General features: G+C 39.0%; 1 protein-coding gene across 2 annotated transcripts in view; it reads left to right on the top strand.

Annotated features, from left to right (window-relative positions):
- The window catches only part of lysmd3 (LysM, putative peptidoglycan-binding, domain containing 3), a 58,105-nt gene extending 43,893 nt beyond the window's left edge, over window positions 1-14,212 (top strand). Inside the window, exons 3-4 of one of the 2 annotated variants that reach the window (XR_010543713.2) lie at window positions 9,555-13,547; window positions 13,882-14,212. Coding sequence is in view for 1 of the 2 variants with exons in the window: in XM_065284636.2 (XP_065140708.1) it covers window positions 9,555-10,187 (633 nt within the window). In the remaining variant the exon portion in view is untranslated. Of the gene's footprint in view, window positions 1-9,554 lie in introns of both variants that reach the window. The other variant, XM_065284636.2, reaches the window with a different exon arrangement.
- Window positions 14,213-27,944: the final 13,732 nt, after the last annotated feature.

Genomic DNA, 27,944 nt, shown 5'->3' with positions numbered 1-27,944 from the left:
TTCACCGTATGTTCACGCCAGAAGTCAAAAAAAGACATAAAACTTGTTGGTAACACTTTATTTCGATAGTCCACTTTAGACATTTTACTAATTATAAGTAACTTTGCAACTACTTATCAACTACCAATCTTTAGAGAATTAGTAAACTGTCTGCTTAATATCTACTAACACTTTATTGGGATGATATCTCAACAGACATTCAACTGTCTATAAGCATCTTTGCAGGTGCATGTCAACTTATTCCACTAACCCAAACCTCTTCCCTAACCCCAACCATTACAGTCTACTAATACCCTAATGACAGTTAGTTGACGTATAGTTGCAAATTATTGAAAGTTAGTTGACATGTAGTTGCAAAGTTATTTATAGTTAGTAGCATGTCTAAAGTGGACTATCAAAATAAAGTGTAACCAACTTGTTTTTAATGCCTCAGATTAGATAAACGGGCGGAGAGAAGGCGGTCGCGTGTGGCTGTTCGAACACATTCAACCACATATGCGTTCCGCAACTCCAAAGCGATTCGATCGAAAGTGGTTTCGACTACCTCTGGATGTGGTTGAAAGTGGACGCGTTCAAAACGTTCTGAACACCGTTTACACCTGGCATTAACGTCGTCCACTTGTAATCCAATAGACGAAAACGCATGTTAAAGGGATAGTTCGGCCAAAAACGATATTAAACCCATGATTTACTCACCCCCAAGCTGTCCGAGTTGCATATGTCCATCGTTTTTCAGACAAACACATTTTCGGATATTTTAGAAAATATTTTAGATCTTTCTGTTGATTAAATGTAATGTTACGGGGTCCAGCAATAGTCCACGACCTTCAAGTCCAAAAAAAGTGCGTCCATCCTTCACAAATTAAATCCAAACGGCTCCAGGATGATAAACAAAGGTCTTCTGTGGGTAATCCGTGCGGTGGTGTTGTAGAAATATCCATATTTAAAATGTTATTAACGTTATAAACTACCTTCCGGTAGCGCCGCCATCTTAGACTCAGGAGAGAGTATTAGCGTAGTGTACGCACTTTTCTTAGTGACGTATGACAGTCACTAGGGCGGGGGGACAGAGCAGCAGCAGAGAAACTCTGTACGCTGCGTAAGCTCTCATCCTGAATGCGCATCACTCTAAGATGGCGGCGCTACCGGAAGGTAGTTTATAACGTTAATAACATTTTAAATATGGATATTTCTACAACAACACCGCACGGATTACCCACAGAAGACCTTTGTTTATCATCCTGGAGCCGTTTGGATTTAATTTGTGAAGGATGGACGCACTTTTTTGGACTTGAAGGTCGTGGACTATTGCTGGACCCCGTAACATTACATTTAATCAACAGAAAGATCTAAAATATTTTCTAAAATATCCGAAAATGTGTTTGTCTGAAAAACGATGGACATATGCAACTCGGACAGCTTGGGGGTGAGTAAATCATGGGTTTAATATCGTTTTTGGCCGAACTATCCCTTTAATGCCAAGTGTAAACAGCCTCTTAGTAGTAAATTGCCATCAACAGTTTTCTGGTGCGCTACAAAGGCTAAGTGCGGTAACTATGCAAACACTGAAACCGAGAAAAATGCCCTTTAAGTTTTTTACACCAGCCAGTCAAACATGTTACTGCAATTTTGGCTTACACGTTTCTCTGAAATGGGACAACATTTAAAGGGACACTTCACCCATTTGCATAAAGCTTTGTATACTTAGAACCCCAGTCATGTGTTTGAATGGTCATGCATAATTTTCTCAGTTGTCGCTGAGACAGGAGAAATACAGATTTCAGTGTTGCACTTCCTTCTTTCAATTATGTAAAAATCATAATTTTGCTTTTGAAATTTTTTTTGCATTGTTGCAGAGCAGAAAATGTAAAATAAATACATGTTAGTAGTATATAGAAAGTAGATAGGAATTAATAAACATAAAATAATATACAGTATAAGATGTATATTAGTGAAACTTATTCAAGTGCTTGCACAGTACCAAGATTTTTATGGGACTAGAAAAGACAGTAATGGTATATACTTAAATGGTATATACATTTGAATAATATACACTGTAAAAAGTTAAAGTTGGATCAAAATATTGATAATGCCTAAAAATTTTATGTTTTTTCAACTTAAATTTCTCAGTTTAAGTGAAATAATTAAAGTTAAAAATTAGGGATGCACCGAATATTCGTCCACCAAAATTTTTCGGCCGAAAATAGCTCAAAAGAGCATTTTCGGCTTTCGGCCGAAAGACATTTATCACCGAAACAATACGGCCGAAATGTTGTGATGACGCAAACAGAAACCGCGACCTGCACGTGCTTGTCTGAAGCTGAAGCAACATGTATGCGCGTGGATGTATTTAACCGCAAAAAGGCGCTAAAGTACGCACAGAGGCACCTGCGGTTGTGTCCGGTCCAGACATGATCATCACAGTGAGTACGCCCTTCAAAGATAAGAAATCTTGATGTGTAAACTTTAGAGAGAGTCGCGCAAATGTGTCTCATACTGTATAGTCCATTAACATACATGTGCCAAATAAAGCAATGAAAAACAACGTAACGTTTTTATGCTGCGCTGTTTGGGATTCGCCTTCGTTCTCTGTGTGCGCGCGCGTTTAAGTGCCCTCAATAGTGCACCAGGGCTGCATTAACACTGTAAGGGGCCCCTGGGCTTTACCCTTTTGTGGGGCCCTTCATCCACCAGAATTACAGCCTACATTCACACAATCATTATAATAACCCTGCTGATAAAAACAGAATCAAACCAGCATGGAATTATGCTGGTCTATGCTGGTTTAGCTGGTGGTCACAGAATACCAGCACCAAAACACAACATATGCCGGTCTTGCTGGTATGACCAGCATAGGATGCTGGTGCTAATGCTGGTTTGGTGCTGGTATAGCTGGTGCTAATGCTGGTTTGGTCCTTGTTTAGCTGGTGCTAATGCTGGTGCTGATGCTGGTTTAGCTGGTGCTAATGCTGGTGCTGATGCTGGTTTAGCTGGTGTTCACTAGCAAACCAGCACCAAAACACAACATATGCTGGTCTTGCTGGTATGCTGTTTTTTTAGCAGGGCACTAAGTGCAAGTTGTCAGGCTTTTATTTTGCTGGAATAAATGCAATAACAAAATATTAAAACCATATCAGAATGCCCACAATATACACAAATATCACTGCATAACATATGCACATAGTCCTATAGGGTGACCCGAATAGTCTAAGATTCGATGCTTTGACAGGAGAAGCCTGATTCGACTACTGCACAGTCGAATCGTCGCAAATGTGTTATAAAATGAGGATCATTTAATTTTGGCTGTATAAGAGTGCACATTATCTGATTTCACATATAACAGCTTTCTCCCAATATAAAAAATATACAGCCTATTATGATAATTCTAAGTAAATAATATGTGAAAAAGTAGCTTTCAATAAATATTTTTAAAGTCTGTTAATAGCCTAAATCCCGTGACAGGGCTACACGTCTATATTCAGAAATTCAAGTCTCTTTGTTTCTGCAATTTAAAAGACAAAACAGGCAATTCTATACTTTCGTTATTTTAAAATTTATTTTAATATTTCTTTGTTTTTATTTAATTTATAGATTATTTAGTGTTATCTGATTAAACTATTTGTGGCTTGTGTTTTATTCCCCTGCGCATTAGGCATTTTGCACCCATGTTCTGCACCTTATTGATTCTGACTTCATATTGTTTTTATTTTTTATTAATTATAAAGGTAAATTCTGATCTAATTTAAGTTCTGTAAGTTTTGGATTGCTTTCCGTTGTGTCGATGTTACGCTGTTGCATGCTGTCACATTCAATTTAGCCGAACGCGCTAGGTGTTCATCAACGTCATCATCAAATTCGCTGATGACACAACGGTGATAGGCCTGATCACTGACAACGATGAGACAGCCTACAGAGAGGAGGTGAGCACCCTGACAAAATGGTGTCAGGAGAACCATCTCTCGCTCAACATCGACAAGACCAAGGAGCTGGTGGTAGATTTCAGGAGACAGAGCAGAGAACACAAACCCATCACCATTGACAAGACACCTGTGGAACGGGTAAGCAGCTTTAAGTTTCTCGGCGTTAACATCAGCGAAGATCTCACCTGGTCTACCCACACTGATGCAGTGCTGAAGAAGGCACACCAACGCCTCTTCTTCCTGAGACGGCTGAGGAAGTTTGGAATGAGCCCCAGCATCCTCAGATCTTTCTACACCTGCACTATTGAGAGCATCCTGACGGGCTGCATCACTGCCTGGTTTGGAAACAGCACCGCTGGCAACCGCAAAGCTCTGAAAAGGGTCGTGCGAACTGCCAGCCACATTGTTGGAGGTGAGCTTCCCTCCCTCCAGGACATCTACACCAGGCGGTGTATAAGGAAATCCCGGAGGATCATCAGTGACTCCAGCCATCCGTCCCACAGACTGCTCTCTCTGCTACCCTCAGGAAGACGTCTCCGCAGCATCCGATCCCACACTAGCCGACTGCGGGATAGCTTTTTCCCTCAGGCTATTAGACTAATGAACAGTCAAAAGGGATAGCTTTTTCCATCAGGCTATCAGACCAACGATCAGTCAGAACTAATACACCCCACAGCATACTTCACAACATGGTATGCCACACACTGCACTTTAACTTTAACAGCCCAACACCGAACTATTTAATACAATAATCTATCTGAACTATTTAATACAATAATCTACCTGAACTATTTAGGACAATAATCTACCTGCTCCCACTGGACATAACATTTCTGTGTCCAGCTCAAGTACACTCTGTTGCACCTAAGCAGAATTTCATTTTCATGCGTAATTATGTCTACATAATGCAAGCGTACATTCTGTGTATAATGTATAATTCTGTGTACATTTTGTGTACATTCTGTGTATAATGTGTAGTGCTAACTATATGTATGTCTAATAGTACACCGTGTGTACTGACTATTTGTATGTGCATATTGCACATCTTTACCTGTTAAATGTGCATATTGCACATTTTTTATCTGTTTTCTTTTTGGTTATATGTTAACTAATTCTGCAATTTCTGGAGCACGCTCCCAAGAATTTCACTCACCAAGGCACATGTGCTATGATGATGTGACAATAAAAGTGATTTGTGTTCTGCGTGATCATATTTAGGCGTTCATCAAACTAAACATCAAAAAACAGATTTTTTCGACAAGTATAAGTTTTCAAATGTATTTAAAAAGGTTGCTTAACTTGTCAAAAGTTGAGCTACAAAACAGGTAAGCCGTTTTTTTTTTTTCGGTGATGACACCGAATATAAATATCTCTACCGAATCTGACACAATTGTCTCTCTTGTGATTTAATAATATGGTCGGTGTTAACTTTCAAATGATAGAAGAGAGATTCCTGAAACAAATGTTATAACAAACATCAGATGTTTCAAGTGAATACAGAGATGATCAAAGTGAAAGTAAGCAATCAGATATTTCTGTGCAAAATAATAAAGCCTATAGTGTCTATGAAATGATTAATTTCAGTGTTTTCTTGTTATAAATGAACCGTTTAAGGAATTGTATATAAAGCTTAATTTACAGTAACAAATTATATGTAATTTCTCGTCTTTTATTTCCTTGCCACGCTAAATCTCAAAATGAAATAAGATCGTTGAACTTAGCCGTGGCTTCCGAGGCAGAATCTAATTTGTTATTTATTAGATTTAGTTATCAAAAATGTTTTGTGTAATATCTTTGTGTGCTGTTCTGTACATCTTGGCTTTAAAATGTTACGAGGAATCATCTAATGAACACGTTGTCTTTCATATTAAGATAAAAACGCGTCCTCAGTTTCGTCTTTGTTCATCAGAAATGCAATAATGGATATTTCAGACAGAAATTTTAAAAAGCTCACTAATGATTGCAGGGTAGCCTACAGTAAGTGAGAGATTTTCTTGCGCAGGAACTGCATTCACGCACGGACATTCAAAGCAAAGCGATTAAGCATAATTTTAAAGGGAGTATCAACTTTTTATAAAATGCGGTCTTTATTTTTTTCCGGCATCTCGGGGCCCTTTCCAGCCCGAGGCCCTGGGCTTAAGCCCAGGTAAGCCCATGCATTAATGCGGCCCTGTAGTGCACACACGAGTGAGACGCAAACAAGCGAACGTAAAATCTTTCTGTTATTGACAGGGCACATATAAACAAAATTATCTCCAAAGTATTCTTTTTCGTATAAAAACATTTATGTCTTAAGTGTATGTATAGATTACAGTCATAATATATGTAATTATATATATATATATATATATATATATATATAATATACAGTGATAGCCATAAATGCATTTGTACTAATAATTGGCATAATAATTTATTTCGGTGTTTCGGTTTCGGTTTTTCGTCCTTGGTTTCCTCATGTTCGGTTTTCGGTTTCGGCCAAGAATTTTCATTTCGGTGCATCCCTATTAAAAAAAAATTTATATTAGTGTCCGAAATGTTTTACTCCAAAATATTATAGCAAAAACACTTACATTTCACCTTTAAATCACTACTTTTATTGTAGTCATAAGTAAAGTTTGTTTTTCTGTCAAAAGAATAACTTAATTAAGTTAGGACTCAATGCGGAAATGGTAACGCAACAACACATGTATGACTTGTCTTGTGGGAAAACTGCCGAACAATCGAAATGCAGTGGGATATGGCGTAATATTTGTGCCTCAATCCTGAGCGAGCAATTGTAAGTTTTGAGCACAGAGAACTATATTTTGCAAGCAATTACATTATATTTTGAACAGAAATTAACAAATCGCAAAAAAAAAATTCATTTGAGCAAATAAAAACGATTCTGTGCTCAATAAATGTATTTGCTTGTTTGCTTTATCCATATATTTACATGCAGTAATAACCCGTCTCACGCAGTTTACTCAGGTGCTCTCTCTCTCTCTCTCCAACCTCTTTCTGTGTGCGCTCAACTTAGAACAGCGTTACAAGTGTGCCACAAAATCAACCAATCAGAAAATTAAAGGTAAATTTTGATTGGCTGTTGGTCTCCAACCAAATCCCTACTAGAACCAAAGCCCGGTAGAACTATCTACAGCATCCTTGAAGCTTACTAAAACAAATATAAAAAATAACTGACTACAGCACTAATGGATTAAAACACATTTTGGTAAGTTTTTTTATTATTAACTTAAAAGTGCCTTGATAGTTTTGTGTATTATAATGCTGTTGTGTTGTTTAACTTACAATATTATATCTATTATGACTAAAGTTAGCTTGACTTATCTTTTTCAAAGCACAGCTGCAGACAATATGTAATCAGAACAGCAACCCCTAAATGTCCCAACACAGCCACATTTTGGTTAGTAACTGTGTTTATTACCTTTATTTTGTTTGTCTGCATTCTTAGCATGCAAACTACATTTTGTTGCTTACGTTAAGTAATTTATATAAAAAAGCAGTAGGCTAACTCCCAGGATAACTTTATTTGGCAAACTAAGAGAACAATAAAGGCTTAACTTTGTTCTCATAATGATTTAAACGTTATTTAAACTTATAACGTTAACTAGAATGCACGTTGCTGCCAGACATTTCAGATGTTAAATTGAAATTGGTCTTCTTGAGGCTTGGGTAGGATGTATGAGAGTTATGCAATCAACATACAAAGTACATGTATTCCATTACAGGAGCAGGAATAGATATGTTAATAGTTACATTTAGTAACATTTTGCATTATTAGCAGAATTAAAATAGTAATTAATTTAAAAAATAAAAATAAGTTAACGTAAGCAACGAAATGTAGTTTGCACGCTAAGAATGCAGACAAACAAAGTAAAGGTAATAAACACAGTAATTATATAACCAAAATATTACAAACTACTCACATGTGGCTTTGGTGGGATATTTAGGGGTTGCTGTTCTGATGACATTGTCTGCAGCTGTGCTTTGAAAAATATAAGTCAAGCTAACTTTAGTCACAATATGAGATATAATATTGCAAGTTAAACAACACAACAGCATTATAATACACAAAACTATCAAGGCACTTTTATTTTTTCAAAATGTGTTTTAATCCATTAGTCTCAGTTATTTTTTAAGATTTGTTTCAGTTAGCTTCCGTTATGCTGTAGATAGTTCGACCAGACGGGCTTTGGTTCTACTAGCGATTTGACCAACAGCAAATCAAAATTGACCTTTAATTTTCTGATTGGTTGATTTTGTGGCACACTTGTTACGCTGTTGTAAGTTGAGCGAGTGTGTGCATCGAGAGAGAGGTTTGTGAGAGAGCACCTGAGTAAACTGCGTGAGACGGGTTATTACTGCACGTTAATATATGGAAAAAAGCAAACAAGCAAATACATTTATTGAGCACAGAATCGTTTTTTTATTTGCTCAAACTATTTTTTTTTTGCGATTGTTCATTTCTGTTCAAAATATTATGTAATGTGCTTGCAAAATATAGTTCTCTGTGCTCAAAACTTAAAATTGCTCGCTCAGGATTGAGGCACAAATATTACGCCATATGGGAAGAGATCTCTGGATTTGTATCCAGCTCCGCCCCTGGATCTGAATCCAACCCCGCCCCCTGGATGTCGTATTCTGCAGTGAGGCCCTACTGGGTGGCCCGGGGCATGCGTGAGAGACGTTCGGGCCAGTAAAAAGTATTGTCACTTGCCGATTGAGTAGACATTTACTTGGGTAAAACACGACGAAAGAAACAATGCAATATTTTGCACAATTTGCTGTCAGTTTACAGGTAAAGCAGAAAAGTTGGGAGCCTTTATTCGTTGGAACATGTCTGTTGTATATGTATAAAATTGTATTTGATTTCTGAATTATAATTTTTAAATATGTGACACTGACATTTTTTATTGGGGCCAGTGTAAATTTTGGCAGGGCAAGTGAAAACCTGAACCATTGGCCCGACTGGGCCAGTATCAAAAAATATTTGCTTTGAGCCCTGTATAGTATGCTTTATTAATAATTTATTATTGCTTATACATTAAAGGCGTTCTAAGCGAATCTGTGTGTTGATTTTTGAAATGTGTTTTCAAACAAACTGAGCGTAGTTAACTCCTCCCCCTCCCTTCCGTGCTTTCATGAACGCGCCCAAACCCAATCCCCAAATCCTTCTTGGCGTTTATTGGTTTGAATACTTTGTTATTGTTTCTGGTGTAGGTTTGGCCAGTTTGTTATTATTGCAGTTTGTGGATGCTGGGCTGTCTACAGAGATTGCGTTTTTTTTACAGTTTGATCGGCGGACAGGAAGCAAGCAGATAGTGAGGAGATGTTTGCTGTATGTAACAAAAAATGTTTTATGGTCTAAAATGCGTGAATTCGCTTAGAGAACCTTTAAGCCACGTTGAGAAAGTAAAACTTTGATCTTTGCATTCAGATTCTGAGCAAATGTCCCTTTATTATTTTTTTAATAGGGAATTTGGTATTTGCAGATCTGCTTCTTCACATATTCTAAACAAGTTAATGTAAAAATTACATTCTCAAAATATAACGATTTTATTCTTATGAAAACATAGAACTCTGCTTTTTTTACAGAAATGACTTAACAGATGTAAATCATATTTTGATTTACAGGTTGCAGATATAAAGAGGGCCAATAATCTACTGACCGAGCAGGATTTCTTTGCCTTGCGGTCTATAAGGATCCCTGTAAAGAAGTTCAGCTCTTTTACAGAAACCCACAATACCACTTCTCACAAAACCAGTTCACCTGGTGGCACTCACAGAATCGCAGAGATCCCAATTCCTGGAGCTTCCTTGGACTCTTCTTCATCATCCTCATCAGCTGATAGTGTGGAGTGCTTTCTGCAGGAGAAGGATAAAGACATTGAACTAGTCAAGTCCTCTGCCCCATCCAGGAGCAACCTGAGTGAGGTAGTTTCTTCACTGGAGCAGCCTCTTTTGGGTGACCCTGATCGCAGACCATTTCAAAAGAAAGACCCATATTATGGAGCCGACTGGGGAATGAGGTGGTGGACTGCAGTGGCTATCATGTTGGTCGTGGGCATTGTTACACCTGTTTTTTACCTGCTGTACTATGAGGTCCTTATGAAAGCAGATGTTAGCCACCACACTACAATAGATTCTGTTAGACCTGGACCAACACAACCAGCTGTCGCTGAGCCACTTGTTTTACCACAGGCCAGTGCTGGCTCTTACCCTGACTCTCACGTACAGCCTGTTAGGAAGCATGATACAGAAACATGAATAGTACCAGGCAATCAATTTGAAGTTATAAGCAAAACTACATTTAAAGGTGACATTATACTTCAATACCATTGAGGATTGATTAATCCAGTAATAATTCCTTATGTTTTGAATTTTTCCTTGATACATTTTGCACAATTGAAAACTGGTTTTGTTGGGTAGGTCACTCATGAGCCAGTGTATAGTTCTGTACCTCCAGTAAGCTCAGTTTGCCTTATGGCTACTGTCTAGTTGTCAGGAAAATAAACAATACTTTATTTTTAAGAAATGTATCCAAAATCAGTATTGCAAATAATGGTAACAATGTTGCTTGGATAAAACAGAAACATAATGGAGGAATGTTTCTGTTTAGCAGGAGCACAATAATAATTTGTGAAAAGTTCTCAGACATGTGCTCACATTGAGTCAAACAGCAGGTTTATACATTTTAATGAAACGTGGAGTACAGTGATTGCTTTTGAACATGTGCCTTCATCCTGTATTCTGTAGATGCAGGTTGAAAATAAAGAAACTATATTTTAGTATCTAAATCTCATGTTTTTTATGGATTATAGCTTTGTTTAAGCTTGTGTATTAATTAAATCAAAATTTAGTGTCAATTAATAATACATGCACATACGTATTGATGTCCAACATTTTTTTGTATAATACCGATTTGAATAATTAGATTTTAAAATTAACAAAATTTTTCATTTGCTAGTAAGTAGCCTCATCCATGTTGTCATCACTTCCTGCTCCGTAATCATCATCATCTTCAAAGTAGTTTGCTATGTAGTCGTTCTCCTGCAAAAAAGTTATAAAATAATGAGTGTACTAGGAGGGTACTTTTTCTATTTTGGCATTCAGCTGATCCCAGCATCATGGGGATGTTTAAAAATATGCAAGCAGGCACACTTGACAAAAATAATTGGGCGGTTTCCCGGACGGGGATTAGACTACTCCTAGACTAAAATAAATGTAAGAGCTGTCCAAACTGAAAACTACTTGCATTGACGTATCTTAAAGAGCCACACAGATCCAAAATCGAAACTTACCTTTATTGCAGTGTGTCGTGTAGCGGTCCATCAATGTAAACGACGTGTAAAGTAGTTGAACTAAAAAGTGCACGATTAATAAAGTTATTGGCTTCTTAAGTAGGGAGTCGACTCTGAATCGCTGAAACGAGTCGTTATAGGGAGTGAGTCTTCTTCCTGATATTATCCACGTCACTCAAACTTATCCACGTCACATGAGATACTAATCTCCGCCTACAGCCTTGCCCGGGAGAAACGAAAACTATGACCCGCCCACAGCTAGTTAGTGTGTGAGTGTAAACATCAGCTCACGCTGTGTTTTCAGCTTGTGTTGTTTTCACTACCAAAGGAGACTTTTTCAAGGAGGGATATTCTAAACGTGTCTGGCTGTGAAGAATCAGTGGTTAAAATTAATTTTAACGGAGGGATTTAGACGTTTGGCAATGAAAGTGGTTCAGTACCCACTTTATTTGGAACAACATGCGTCTCCTAACCACAAACTGTAAGTATGATTATAGCTACATACTTGCTTAAAAGAGTGTAAAATGTCTATATTCGTTTTTATTGCTTGGATTAATGATGAATGATATCGTTGTTTAAACTCTTAACTTATATACTGTCAGAGTCACGATAGAAAGCGGTTTTGCTATGACCCGGTTAGTTTACATAAATGCTTAAATGAGTGTAAAATTGTTAGCTTCAATCGTCGTTTGTATTGTTTGGATTAATGATGAATGATGTTGTGTGTTTAAACTGTTAATGTACTGTCAGAGAGTCACGTTAGCAAACAGCTAACCCATGCTCATTTACGGTTTTGTTATGACCCGGTTAGTTTACATAAATGCTTAAATGAGTGTAAAATGTCTATATTCGTTTTTATTGCTTGGATTAATGATGAATGATATCGTTGTTTAAACTCTAACTTATATACTGTCAGAGTCACGATAGCAAGCGGTTTTGCTATGACCCGGTTAGTTTACATAACTGCTTAAATGAGTCTAAAATTGTTAGCTTCAATCGTCATTTGTATTGTTTAGATTAATGATGAATGATGTTGTGTGTTTAAACTGTTAATGTACTGTCAGAGAGTCACGTTAGCAAACAGCTAACCCATGCTCATTTACGGTTTTGTTATGACCCGGTTAGTTTACATATATGCTTAAATGAGTGTAAAATGTCAATATTCGTTTTTATTGCTTGGATTAATGATGAATGATATCGTTGTTTAAACTCTAACTTATGTACTGTCAGAGTCACGATAGCAAGCGGTTTTGCTATGACCCGGTTAGTTTACATAAATGCTTAATTGAGTGTAAAATTGTTAGTTTCAATCGTCGTTTGTATTGTTTGGATTAATGATGAATGATGTTGTGTGTTTAAACTGTTAATTTACTGTCAGAGAGTCACGTTAGCAGACGGCTAACGCATGCTCATTTACGGTTTTGTTATGACCCGGTTAGTTTACATAAATGCTTAAATGAGTGTAAAATGTTAGTTTCAATCGTCGTTGTTATTGCTTGGATTAATGATGAATGATGTGTATTGATGTTGATAATGTCTTCTCAGTAAATCATGTTAGCACGAGGTCAATACATGTTGCACTGTTGTTGGTCTGTGCCACCGATCTGTGGTCTGTGAGACTGATCTGTGCAAAGACACTGTGTCAGTTGACCAATCAGAGCAGAGTAGGCTACTGAAATATGGGGTCAGATTTGTTTCGTATTTCTGAATAAATATACTATGATCCACAAATAAATATAGAGAGTTTCATAAATATTTTTTTAAATTCACAAATGCACAATAAGCGAACCATAAATATATGTTAGACATTTCATAAAAAGGAAGGAAATTCACAAATAAATAAAATGGGATTTGCAAATGAAAAAATATTTATAAATATATATTTTTATTTTATTTATATGTGAATGGCTTCCTGCGCATTTGTGGATCGCTTTCTGTGCATTTGTGAATTGCTGCACTCATTTGTGGATCGCGTTCTGTGCATTTGTGGATTTGAAACATTTCTAACGTCAAGACGTGCACAAGAATCCACAAATAGGTGGACTCCGCCCACCGTCTACTCCAGCCAATCAGACAACAAGCACACTGTGCTGACCAATCGTGGCACGATCTCCCTTCAACCAATCACAGAGTCTTTTCTAGAAACATTGTGCAAAAGACCCAGACGGAGGAGGACTTTTATTATGACAGCGAGTATCGCTCACTCAAAGCAATGGCGGAAGAGCGCAAGTTTTGTACAAGTGTTTCGCTGTGTGAGGCATGAATCGTGTTGTTGTGGAGACAATAGCACCAGATTGTTACGCGGGTGTTCATGTGTGTCATTAGAGTGAGTAGATTTGCATGTTTTTTTTTTTTTTGTTAAAATTTCCGTTATTAATAGCGCTAACATGTTATTAGCTAAACTGTGAATCTACTACGCTGTAACGCTATATAAATCACTTTCTTTTGCTGTTCATCAATGTGTTTATTCTGTAATAATGTCAGTTATATTACATAAGTTGTGTAAACACTGCTAATGGTGTAAAATGTGTCATTTGAGACACGTCTGTTTATGTTATTTTGATGATGTATGAGGGGAGAAGCTGTAGCTAATTTGTCAATGTTATGTATGTTTATTAGCATTAGTGTTACTTTGGGAATCCTGTTGTAATCTGTTGCAGGAAACCACGTCTACACCTGCCTATGATCTGGCTAAACTCTCAAATATAGCCAGGCACTCATGCATCTCCATTCACATGCCATGCAACCAAGCTCATAAATACAGCTCTGGCCTATCTCTCTTAAAGGAGCATACCCTCATCCTGTGCAGAGCTTCTTTAAAGGACTACTACCAATATTTACCATTACCTTCATCAACGACTGCTCTGCTATCCAAGTTGTGCCTCTCATTCAGAGTTCTGTGCGGTGTGTGCTACCTCGTAAATACTGAATGCTGGATCTCTCCTATCTAATGTATGTTCTCTTGTGTGCCTAATAAACAGCTCAAGTTGGTTCAACGCTCTCTATTGTGTTCTGACAGACACCCTGGTACACTGCTATATTCATTCGTAACTAGCCCCCTACACTTCAGAGTAGTCTTCGCTACCATTATAGTTATGTAGTGACATTTGCTTACAGATAGTTTGTATCTAACGTGGTACATTTTATTATGCCATGACAAAACAAATGTGTTTTACCTCGTCTCCTACTAAAGAACTGATCATTTAATTATACATTATGGTATCTTTTAAATGAACAAGAAATTCCTGTGGTGTCTACATCTTAATGTCAAGAAGGTTTAATATGTCAAAGCTGTTAGATAGTCTTACAGTGTTGTTTTTATTTTCCCTTCATGCTCTGAACAAGCTTATGCTCTTACTGTCATTAACAGTAAAATTCATAGAAGTAAGATGGATTTTTACACAAGTATGCAATCAAACAACTGGTATGTTATTTGTTTTTTATTGTGTGTGTTTTTTAGGAGTGGGGGTGCATTCAGCTGATTTAGATGTTTGCCTAAAAGGGATATGACAGACGCTACATATCATTTCATGTGATTTTTATATGTTTTACGACTTGCATCTTTACTTGACCAGGTGTTACAGATGATCAACAAAATGCCCTCTGGAAGGTCCTGAGTGGGGAATTCTCTGAAGTAAAGGATGAATTTGTGTTCATATTTCAAGTTCAAGAGGATATTGAATTTTTTTGTCATACTGTGTTAATGAACAAGCCCTGAAAGTCAATGCCATGTTTCTCAATCAGCAATTGCAGTAGACAGGAGTGAATGAATGAAATGTGTAATGAACTCATTTATTTATGAATCAATAATTTGAAGGAACAAATAAATAAGATAATCCTTTGTGTAAGCTTAGATGCAGACATTTGTTAGAGTGTGCTGAAATAAGTAGTACAGATTTATATAGAACACAATATCGTATCTTAAGTAAATTAAATATTAAATGTAAACAAACACACACACACACATCTGTAATTTCTAAATGGGGTGTAAATTTAATTTTAAGTTAAGACAAGCCAGATTTATTTATATAGTGTTTTTTTTACAAAGTTGCATTGCTTCAAAACAGCTTTACAAGAAAGAAGAAAAAACAGGGAAATTACTAAATTAATAGTAAATATAATGGGTTATATAGTATTATTCCAAACTATAGATTATAATCTAATAAAACAGTATTTTGTTCTTCAACTATTGATAATTTAGTCAAATAATATAAATAATCAGGAACAGACCAAACTATACAAGCCTTTCCAATTTCCACCTCACATTAAAATGGAACCTTAAAAGGATTAAAATTACCTGAGAACAGGAGTTTGATATTACATAAGGGATTAGCAAAATTGAAACCAAGACGTCTTTAAGATTGTAGCCGGATTATTTCAAGAAAGGATATGCTATATTAACAGAATTTACAAAATGCTAAACTTCGTTACTGTCAGCCAGGAAACAAACCAACACGGCAACAGAAGGAACCAAAAAGCCACGTGTGGAGTAAACTACTGCTAAAAAACGGTTTTAATCAATTTAATTTGACAAATATTAACCTTGACATACCTTACCACAAAGTGTATTAAGAGAATCCCTAGTAAAGAATTATTGACAACTGTCAACAGTGCCCGTTCCTCAATTGGAAGGCTGCAGCCTCCGGAGGTCGCATATGCAGGCTGCATAAGTCATCACGTCTGGTTAATTTAAGTTAACTGAGCATTACATCCGCAAATCATAAGCATTTTACAACAATCAACGACTAACTGAGAATAATAGTCAACTTTATAATAGTTAATTTTCTAAAATAAGACAGTCTTGATGATGTATGCAGCCTACAAAAGATTGCCTGATGAAATTCAACTGTAGCTGTGTCCCAATTCAAGGGCTGCGACCTTCTAAGGACGTATTTTAAGACCGATTGCGTCACAGCAGCGCGACTTAAGGCCAGTAAGGCCGTCCCAATTCAAAGGATGCTTAGAATGAAGCCTCAAAATGCGTCCTCATTTCTCCGCGCTGTTGAGGATAGAACGAATGGATCCTTAACAGCCGAGGATATCCCAAGAGTCATTGCGCGTCTGCAACGGCTGCATATAACGGGTGGATATTCTAAAATAAACAATTAAAACCTTTTTTAAATAAAAGTGTATTGATCAGAAAACATTTTGTAACCCTATAGTAAGACACAATGGCGCTAATAATAAATGAAACAGTACGTCCTGTGCCCTCAGCTGCTTGAATGTTGAATTCTTGCTGAATTTTCTCCTTTAGTATACAAGCAGAAATTATAAGTGACGCGGTGCCTCCAATTAAGAGATCTGTACACACAAGAATTTGTAATACACTACATCTCTTAATAAAATCAATAAAGTTGGACTAAGTGTCTCTGTGTAGACTTATTTCCTTAAATAATTTCTACAACAAGGTAATTAGAAAAGATGAAACACCGGTTTATTTGTTTACATTCTCAAATGTCCACAAATTAAATGGTTATCAAACAAAACAAAACAAAACAAAACAAAACAAAACAAAACAAAACAAAACAAAACAAAACAAAACAAAGAAAAGTACTCTCTAATACTTTCCTTTGTTTAAACTTTCAATATAACACGACCACAAGCTCTGCCCACATGCAACTCTTGTTCAAATACCGTGACGATTCTCTATTGGGAAAAACTGACCGAGAATTCGATTCAGTTCGAAGGAGCCGAGTAGGTAAATGACTCAATAGAACAATCTAGAAATGTAAACAATGCCCTTTTACATGTAACTCTAACTCCGCTTTCAAACGGATTTAAACTCTGCAATGAAACAAAATGTAAACCTAAAATTACAAATGTCTGAAACACACAGGTTAATAAAACATTACCCAGATTAATTTACATTTTCCAGTTCGACATTCAAATGTCTCTATACCAAGCGCTTGGATTTACGTTGGGGCCCTTTACGTTGGTGCACATTGAAATACGCTGAAAACCCGAGTGTATATAAATCACTTGAAGTTAGTACTCACAACCTCCACGCAATATGGCCGGAAAAATCCTCCGATACAGACCCAGGGTGCTCAACACTGCCAGACCGCGAGTCCTCGCGGTTACGCACGGGCGAATCCACCAACACGACGAGCTTGCAGATCACACGAAAATGAAGGACGGCTGATAAACCTTGATGGTGGAGACGTTGCCAGACTCTTTCCTGGAAATATTTTTAAGGAATATTGCACATGGATGCTTCGGCTGCCGATGGGTCGGGTGTTTTCCCATCAGGTGATGTCCGTGTCCTTATCAGCGTGTGCAGAACTGTTACCACAACATGGCGCCCGCTGACCTCTGCGCCGACTTCGTAAACAGTCCCAAACCACAAAACTACAAGAAAACTGTCATACTATAAACCGAACGGAGAAGTAAGAACAGTTCTGGATATATGTTTACTCCTAATAGTTGTTATTAGGCATCGACCAACCGATCTCTGTCTCCGTCTATCTGAAGAGCTCCTTTTTTCCCCCCGCTCTATATTCAAAGAAAACAAACTTTATTTATTTTCCTTGGAAACCTCCCACTTTCACTCTGATTGGTCATTTTCCAAGTCCATCAAATTACACATAACAGCTCATTGGATACAATATATATAACAAATATGATTCATTACCACTTACAGTAAGGCAGAAATATACATATAAACATAACACAAATAAACAAATTGTATTTTAATCTACAGTAGGTTACATCTTCCCCCCACCAAATATTCAGCATGCCCCCATGTCTGAACTGACAGTGACTCAAATCAATAACAAAAACATTACGTTTTATACATTTTTTCTTTGCAATCTGTAAACATTTTCAGAGAAGGCACAGCAGTCTTTACACACACACAATGCTTTTTGATTACACCACAATACATGTGTGCTAGGTATATGAGGTTCAGTGTTACAGTTGTGAGAAACAACACTTCGTTCTCTAATGGGTTTTCCCAACTCAGGATAGGTGAACCTCTCAGGAATTTTTCTTTGTCTGACAGACCTTCTTACCTGAGTATTATCATGCACATCAGACAGTTCAATAACAGGTGCCAATGGGACACTATCCTCAGGCATGTTAACCTCTTCACCATGTTGGTCAGATACCTCTTCACAAACCCCACAATCATTGTCACTCATTTCTTGTTCTATAGGCTCAACTTGGTTTTCTAGTACTGGCTCTACCCTCTGGTTTATTTGCCTGGAATCTTGGCACTCAACATCCAGAAGAGTAGAACCAGACCTTACAAAAGGACCATAGCCATACTCTGATTCTGAGTCAGATGATGACACTTCACTCTGCAAGAGGATGACAGACTTAGACATGCGCTCATCACACCCAGTACGCCTTCTCTTGGTCTTGCTCACCTTTGAAGAACCCAAGGTTTCACTCTCAACATTTACAGCTGCCCCCGGTTTCAGTGCTAAAAGACAGTTTCTGTGCAAAACCTTTTTAGGTCCATTTCCACTTTCGGGTAACAGCTCATAAACAGGCAGATTGGGCAACTGACGCTTTACCATATATGGCATTGAGTGCCACCGGTCTGCAAGCTTGTGCTTACCCTTTAACCCCAGATTCTGTATAAGGACCCTGTCTCCTGGACTCAAACTCTGACCACGCACCTTCTTATCATATCTAGTCTTGTTTGCCTCATTTGCACGACCAGATGCAGCAGTTGCCAATTCATAAGCAGAGTTCAGTTGTTGCCTCATTCTTTCTACATATTTCCCACAGGAAACTGGCAAACCATCATCAGACTGTACCCCAAAACAAACATCCACAGGCAACTTAGGCTCCCTCCCGAACATAAGGAAATACGGGGAATACCCAGTGGTCTCATTTTGGGTACAATTATAGGCATGAACCAAATGGGCTATGTGCTGACTCCACCTGGACTTCTGGTGCAGACTCAAAGTGCCAAGCATATTCAGAAGGGTTCTGTTAAACCTTTCCGGTTGCGGATCTCCCTGAGGATGGTAGGGAGAGGTGCGGGATTTCTTCACCCCCAACATGTTCAGCATCTCTTTGACCAAACGGCTCTCAAAGTCCCTGCCTTGATCAGAATGTATCCGATTTGGCAGACCATAATGAACAAAGTACCTCTCCCACAAGCACCTAGCTACTGTCAAAGCCTTCTGGTCTTTGCAAGGGAAAGCCTGAGCATACCGAGTAAAATGATCAGTTACTACCAACACATTTCCCACATTCTGAGTGTCTGGCTCAATGGACAAAAAATCGATACACACTAAGTCCAAGGGACCAGAGCTATGCATGTGTGACAAAGGCGCACTTCTCTGAGGTAAAGTTTTTCTCAAGATGCACCGGTTACACTTTTTACAGTAATCTTCAACTTCTGACTTCATCCGGGGCCAAAAAAACCTGTCCCTCACTAATGCATAGGTCTTCTCAAAACCCAGATGCCCATTATCATCATGAAGGGATTTTAAGACAATAGGCCGAAACTCAGTTGGGAGCAATCTTTGTCGTCTCTCACGTCTGTCCGAGGCAATGACTACTCTGTACAAACAACCCTCATCAACTGACAATCTGTCCCATTCTTTCTTAAGGAGTTTCACATCAGGGTGATTTGACTCCACACTGGCTGCAGGGCGCTTCTGCTTTATTGCAGACCATATCAGCCCAAGGCACGGATCTGTTTTCTGTGCTGCACTTAAATCAATAGCTTGTAAGTCTGGTAATAAGCCAGGTGCCAAAAACGCAGAGTTGCAAAACACATTCCCCTCACTCAAGGCAGAACCTATTCTTGCTGGATCCTCTGACTCCACAACCCTACATAGGGTGCTAACCCCAGCCGCCGAGATCTCATGCCAGCTTTCCTCAGCTTCAGGGCTGACACAGGGCCGTCTCGACAAAGCATCAGCATCAATGTTTTTCCTCCCCTGCCGATACTTTAGGCTAAACTGGTAAGTGGAAAGTGCTGCCAACCACCTGTGACCTGTTGCATCTAACTTAGCTGAAGTTAGAATGTAGGTGAGTGGGTTGTTATCTGTTCTGACCTCAAAGACAACCCCATAAAGGTATTCATGTAGCCTGTCAACTATTGCCCACTTTAAGGCCAGGAACTCTAGTTTATGTGCTGGGTAATTCTTTTCAGAACCAGACAGGCTTCTGCTAATAAATGCCACAGGTCTCAAACCCTCAGGGTGTTGCTGGTAGAGCACACCACCCAACCCATCCAAACTGGCATCAACATGCAAAACGTAAGGGAGTCGAGGATCAGCAAAAGCCAATACCGGCGCCTGGGTCAAGCGACATTTAAGTTCCTGAAAAGCCAGCTCACAACTATCGTCCCATCGAGAGCCAAAAGGGTCGGATGGCTTTGCTGTAAAGGCCTGCTCTTTGATGTTCTTTCCTTTCCGTTTCTGTGAGGAACAACCCGTAAGCAACTGATTTAGAGGTCTACATAGACTAGAATACCCTTTGACAAATCTGCGGTAATAGCCGCAAAACCCTAAAAAGGATCTTAACTGTGTAACTGTCTGGGGTCTTGGCCAGCCGACAACAGCTTCTATCTTAGAGGGATCAGTTGCTATGCCATCTTGTGACACTATGTGCCCTACATAAGTCACTGACGTCCTGCAAAACTGGCACTTATCCAATGACAACTTCAAGCCCTCCTCTCTCAGACGGTCGAGGACCTTAAGCAAACGTTGATTATGCTCATCAAGGGTTTTACCGAACACAATCAGGTCATCTAGATAAACCAACACTTCCAGAAAGTTCATGTCACCGAGTGTCTTTTCCATAACTCTCTGGAAGGTGGCAGGAGCCCCACTAATCCCCTGAGGCATGGACTCAAACTGATAAAACCCAAGGGGGCATATAAATGCGGTCTTTTCTTTATCAGCTTCAGCCATGGGAATCTGATAATACCCACTTCTCAGGTCTAAAACACTAAACCACTTGCTCCCTGATAGGCTGTGTAGGGCGTCTTCAATACGAGGGACAGTGTATTGATCTGGTATCGTACGTTTATTCAAAGTTCGATAGTCAACACACATACGGATCTTTCCCGACTTCTTACGCACCACCACAATAGGAGAAGCATAAGGGCTTCGTGATTCAGAAATGATACCACATTTTTGCAACTCAATTAGATGATTTCTTACATCTTGCAAATCTCCCAGAGGTAAACGCCTAGAACGCTCGCGAAAAGGTGTGGAATCAGTGAGGCGTATTTCATGCTTAGTACTTTTAGAACGCCCAACGTCCCATTCATGACAGGAAAATACGTCACGTCGCTCAAGCAATTTCTCACACAACTGCTGCTTAGCATTCTCAGGCAACGGAGAATTCCCAAAGTCAAATGATTCAGGTGTAATAGTATCGGGCAAAGGAGCTTCTACTTCAGTGGGTTGTTGCACAATGTCCACGGGAAAAATATGAGCAAGTTTAGCGCCCCGTTTCAGATGCACATCTTTGGACGAAACATTTCGTACAGTGACAGTCAAACAGTGATTTGATAACACAGAGATGGGCGCCACTTCAGGTCTCACTAGCAAATCATCTGAAACACTGGAATTATCTGGCTGGTCAATCAGCAAGTGCATGTCTGTAGGTTTTACCAAGAACTTAGGCTTACCCTGAATCTGACAGGACTCTCCAGGCCTCAAAGCAATTGGTTTACGATGAGTGAACCAAACCGTACCTCTCCTGTCACTATCATCACATGAGCTCTGCACCTTTTCAAGGTTTTCATAAACTTCCCTAACTACAGGATGTATAGATAGAGTATATAAAAACCTGTCACCTAATTTCTGTCGGCACGTTTCAAACAAACCTCTCACAAGATTAGTATTTGTGCCCACCAAAATGCCTACTTTAGTCTCCTGCTGAGGATCCGGACAAACCAGTGCGAGAGTCTCAACAGTTTGAGGTATGCCTACCACATTTTCAGTGAACTCCAAACTAAGGGGCAGATAACCATCATAAGGGTACTGATGTGAGCTCAAACCCCATATTTCAAGGTTTTCCAGAGGCTGTATTGGCAAATGTCTTAAATATGCATCATAGAAACTTCGATACAGGATGGTGACCTGAGACCCACTATCAAGTAAGGCTTTAGCATACACCCCTTCAATCTGAACAGGTACCTCAGATGTTGGTCCAATAAGACCAGACGGGATGTTTGTGGGACTCGAAACTGTTTGGCCAGAGTAGGAATTGGAACATGGTTTAAAAGGAGCTCTGTGTCGTTCCTCCACAGGGCTCCCTAGAAGTTTCCCGACAATCTACTCTGACTAATCAGCTTCTGATTTACTTTTCTCAGGTTCTCGCTACCCTGACACTCTCTCTTTGTGTGGCCGTCTTCACCACATTTATAACAGAATATTCCAGCCCTCAACACAGTAGACTGACTTCTCGTTTTGGGAGCTTCAACGGTTCTAGCATCAGCCACATTACACACGGGTCCAGATACTCTGATAGAGGGTCCAATTTCTGATTTCTCTGACACTGCCTTTAACAGCTTGCTCACCTGTGTGGAAAGTTCACTCACCTCTTTCTTCAAACTGCTCAATTCAGACACAGAAGAAACCTGGGGCACCGCAGCAGCAGTGATGACTGCTTTTCCTCCATCCCTAGCCTTAATCCATTCTTCTTCCTCTCTTACTTCCCGCAGTAACTCTGAACAACTAGGGGGATCACGCAAAAGGTAAGTCGATCTCAGCCGCAGAGCCACCATATCAGTAGTGCGTGCACCCTTAACAACCTGTTCCATGCGCATACGATTCAAATCCGCAGCTACGATCCCTCCTTTTACCAGCATGCGATGAAGGATCTTGTCTAGTCTATAAAGAAATTCTGAGAGTTTTTCATTTTCTTTTTGGTAAGTACTTTTGAACTTTGCCAGAAGGTCTGAGTTACTTTCAGTAGTGCCATAGGCAGTCTCTAGTGCCCCCAAATAATCAGCAGCGGTGGCAGCTGGACTACTGACCTTAAGAAAACGGACTACATCAGATGCAGGTCCGCGCAAGCTCTCAACTATGCGCTGCCTTTTTACAGAGTCACCACACTGCCACTCGCTGACCATTTGCATTGCCTGCTCAATCCAAGAGTCATACTCTTCCTCACCAGCAGGTACAGGTTTCACTCCTGAAAACACTCTCAGTCTCCGGTAACCCAAGGGGTCACTTGGCACATTAATACATTTCTCGACTAAACGGTCAATAGCATTTACCAAATCAGTACTCACAGTTACGTTAGGGGACTGACCTGGCTCTAGCATAGACTTGACATCCTCTATTGACTTGCCTTCTTCCTGCAGCAATGACATGAGTTTAGCTTGAAAAGCAGTCTCCCGCACAGGAGCCTCTACTGTGACCACAGTTCCAATCAGGTGCACTGCCCAAGGTCCCACTATGCCCGGAATCCCTATCTCAGCCGGTGTTACATCTGAATTAACATCATTGCTGGTCTCAACCAACAGAAACAGCTTGGTTCCTGTACTATCTCCCCGTCTACCATGAATTTTGATACGACCGAATACTTTTACTGTGTTAAGCACATCAGTCAGAGTCTCATCTTTTACATCTATAGGGACATTGCTGAGTATCCTCTGCGCCGACTTCGTAAACAGTCCCAAACCACAAAACTACAAGAAAACTGTCATACTATAAACCGAACGGAGAAGTAAGAACAGTTCTGGATATATGTTTACTCCTAATAGTTGTTATTAGGCATCGACCAACCGATCTCTGTCTCCGTCTATCTGAAGAGCTCCTTTTTTTTCCCCGCTCTATATTCAAAGAAAACAAACTTTATTTTTTTTCCTTGGAAACCTCCCACTTTCACTCTGATTGGTCATTTTCCAAGTCCATCAAATTACACATAACAGCTCATTGGATACAATATATATAACAAATATGATTCATTACCACTTACAGTAAGGCAGAAATAAACATATAAACATAACACAAATAAACAAATTGTATTTTAATCTACAGTAGGTTACAATTTTTTCTTGTCACTGTTTTAGTATTATAAGTTATGTTTTGTGTTAATAATATTCTTTTTATGTTGCGTATATTTATAAGGTTGATTAATTTGGTATTATTGTTGAATAGTTTAATACATCAACGTGTCATATTTCAAAAATAAATTAATGATTTTTCTGATGTCATATTTATTTTAATAAGTCAGAAACATGCAGGTGGGCGCGTGCAGCAGGGGCACGTTCAATCTCACACCGGTGCGCAACGTTTTGCTACGGTTTCCGGGTTGAACGACATGTTTCCTGGCAACGGTGTGCAACGGAATGCAACAGGTTTTAGAAGCGTTTTCTCTTGTATGGTGGGTGTGTCAGAAATGTCGGCCCAATCAGCGGCAAGCTGTATAAAACCACGCGGTAGTAAAGAGACAGCTCGCTCAATGGGTTCAAGTTGGAATGTTGTCTTTCATACTGGACGGCATGGTCAGTGACTGTAACATCGAGGGTATTTTACAGTATTAAACACACATTTATAACGATTTCATCAGGCTTTAGAAACATTAAAAAAAAAACACAAAGAATGGCCTCTCAGCTACCGTAGTTGCAACTTTTGCGTCATCACAACAGGGAGTTCAATGCATCTCCGTTTCTGTTTAATAAACGTTGTGCATCGTTTTGTCGGGGCTGAACGCAGCCCAGGTGACGCTAATTATGGGTCCTCCGAAGGTTAGACCGTCCCATTTCAGTTCTCTTCGCGAACTTCTGAGGCTTCCACCTTGAAAGACCGAGTGCTCACCTTTTAAGGTCGAATGCTCATAAGGTTGCAGCCCTTGAATTGGGACACAGCTTGTGTGTGTTCCCGACCTAACAGTAAAACAAAATGTGATTAGTTGGAGGGAAATCTTGCCACGATTGGTCAGCACAGTGTGCTTGTTGTCTGATTGGCTGGAGTAGACGGTGGGCGGAGTCCACCTATTTGTGGATTCTTGTGCACGTCTTGAGGTTAGAAATGTTTCAAATCCACAAATGCACAGAACGCGATCCACAAATGAGTGCAGCAATTCACAAATGCACAGAAAGCGATCCACAAATGCGCAGGAAGCCATTCACATATAAATAAAATAAAAATATATATTTATAAATATTTTTTCATTTGCAAATCCCATTTTATTTATTTGTGAATTTCCTTCCTTTTTATGAAATGTCTAACATATATTTATGGTTCGCTTATTGTGCATTTGTGGATTTAAAATATATTTATGAAACTCTCTATATTTATTTGTGGATCATTTATTCAGAAATACGAAACAAATCTGACCCCATACAAATCTGACCCCATACATCAGCTCTTTTGAAAGACGGTTCCAATCTACAAAGCAAACTAATTTATCTAATTTGTCGTTCAGACAATTGAAAGTATAAGTTACAATACCTGTAATGTACCTGGTGTCCAATCGCTATCCTCAATTTTGTTTATTTCCTTTGCGTATTTTTCCTTGTAGCGCTCTACATCTTTAAGTTATAATGGTCAGATTTCAAGAAAAACAGTACAACCACATTTGTTTAGGTTTGTAGAAAAAAATGACTAATTTTCACAAGAACATAATATTAGTATAAAATTTCACTTAAATGTGGGGCCAGATAGATTTTGGGGCGGTTTCCCGGACATGGATTACACTAGTCCTAGACTAAAATAAATGTAAGAGCAGTCCCAATTTAAAATACATCAGTGCCCTTTGTTTTGCCTCAAAATGCACACAAGTAATGTTTTTAGTAAGGCATGTTTGTTAAAACTATATTTCCTAATTGAACAAAGGTCTAGTCCTTGTCCGGGAAACCGCCCTTCAGATTGTTATGGAAAGTGTAAAATAAAAATGTAATGCAGTGCTCTACCTTTTGCTCATCTACTTTTACAATGTGATCAAGGTAATACATTTATCACTTTTTTTTACTGAAAAAGGCCACTCACTACTCTTTCCTTCATAGGGCTTTACGTTGAAAGGGAGATCTTTCATTCGTCCCCTCATCTCTTGTTTCAAAGCTCTTATGTAGTCTTCATCTTCTCCAGCTTTCAAAGGCCCAGGTTTATATTCCATTTGCTGAATGAATATTGTTAGAATCTAATTCTAAGCAGGTCTAGGAGTAGGGGAGAGTGGGGTAAAGTGAGACATCGGGTAAAGTGAGACACCCCCTGTATCTAGGCAACTGAACACATTTGTGGTCCTATGACCATTATGTTTTTAAGCCCCTCAAATTTCCCCTTGGCCATGAAGGACAGGACCTCATGCTGCTGTGGTTGACATGTTTTTTTCACAAAAATATATTTTTTGCTTGTAAAAGTAAATTTTCTTGGTGTCAACTTAATCAACTGTTGTGCCAAAGCAAATTGATTCAGGTAGAAAAACTTATATCACACATGTTTATGAACTACCAACATATAAAACCTTGTGTTGATGCTAGCTGAAGATTAGCCTGAATTTCCAAGAGAGAGAGTTTTTTTCCAAAATGTGGTGGTGGGGTAAAGTGAGACAAATGATGTGGGGTAAAGTGAGACATGAGGCACAAGTTCAGTTTAGTCTAAAACATATTTTAATGTAATATTACATTACATATGTTTTATTTTTAATGTTATAAACATTGCAGAAAAACCATTATGCCTAGTCAATACACCAGGAAGACAGCCTGGGGAAAAACACCCCTTGAGGAGATGGAGAGTGCAGCTGCTTAGGTCAAGGAAGGAAAGAATTCTCTAATGCTATGTACACACCAAACGCGAGGCATCGTGGTACTGTGGGTTCACACCAGACACAAGTTCAACAATTTGCGCAAGTAGATTACATACAAAGTCAATGCAAAGACGCAATCAGACACGTCCTCGCATGTGGCGATGCGAATGACGTGATATGGGTGGCGCGTTTTCCACGAAAACACGCGCTATTCGCCGCAAACATGTCTTCGCCCAATTTGAAAATATTCAACTTGAGCGAAAAATTCCATTACACAATGTTAAATCCTGCAAGTAATCTAGATCAAGTAACGCACTGCCCCGCATTTGGTGTGTACGTAGCATTATTCACTCTAGATTACTCACGGGATTTAACATTGTGTCATGCAAATTTTTCGTTCGAGATAAATATTTTCAACTTGGGCGAAGACATGTTTGAGGTGAATAGTGCGTGTTTTCGCGGCAAATGCTCCGCTCATATGGCGTCATTCGCATCGCCCCAGGCGAGGATGCGTCTGATCGTGTCTTTGCATTAACTTTGAATGTAATCTACTTGCACAAATCGTTGAACTCACGTCTGGTGTGAACCCACAGTAAGAGCAGCTGCAAGGGATAGAAATATTGATAGATGGTTCTGATTGTCTTTTGCGCTGACCCGCAGACACTAGCTGGCTCTAAGGGTCCTTTGTTCTGACCCCCAGACTGCGTTTTAATCTAACTGGTTCTATATGTCATTTGAATGTTAATTAAAAAAATTTGAATTGTCGGAGCCAATGGTCTACAGTGGGCAGCGCTCCGACATGTGGTGCTTTCACACTTTCTGGGACCCGAGTTCGATTCCCGGCTCGTGGTCATTTGCTGATCCAATACCCTTCTCTCCTCCCTGTCCTTTCCTGTCCTCTCCAAAACTCACTGTTAAATAAAGGCAAAAACTGGCCAAAAAATATAACTTTTGAATTATATTATGTTGTATTTGATTTTGGTTCAGAGTTACTGTACTTTCAAGTGTTTAGAAAAATAATGTTCTTAATTGACCAATCCCCTTGATT

The sequence above is a fragment of the Paramisgurnus dabryanus genome, chromosome 5 (assembly GCF_030506205.2).
Source record: "Paramisgurnus dabryanus chromosome 5, PD_genome_1.1, whole genome shotgun sequence".
In the NCBI taxonomy this organism is placed as follows: Eukaryota; Metazoa; Chordata; class Actinopteri; order Cypriniformes; family Cobitidae; genus Paramisgurnus; species Paramisgurnus dabryanus.
Note: the sequence above shows the minus strand (reverse complement) of the source record. Positions and strands in the feature narration are given on the sequence as shown.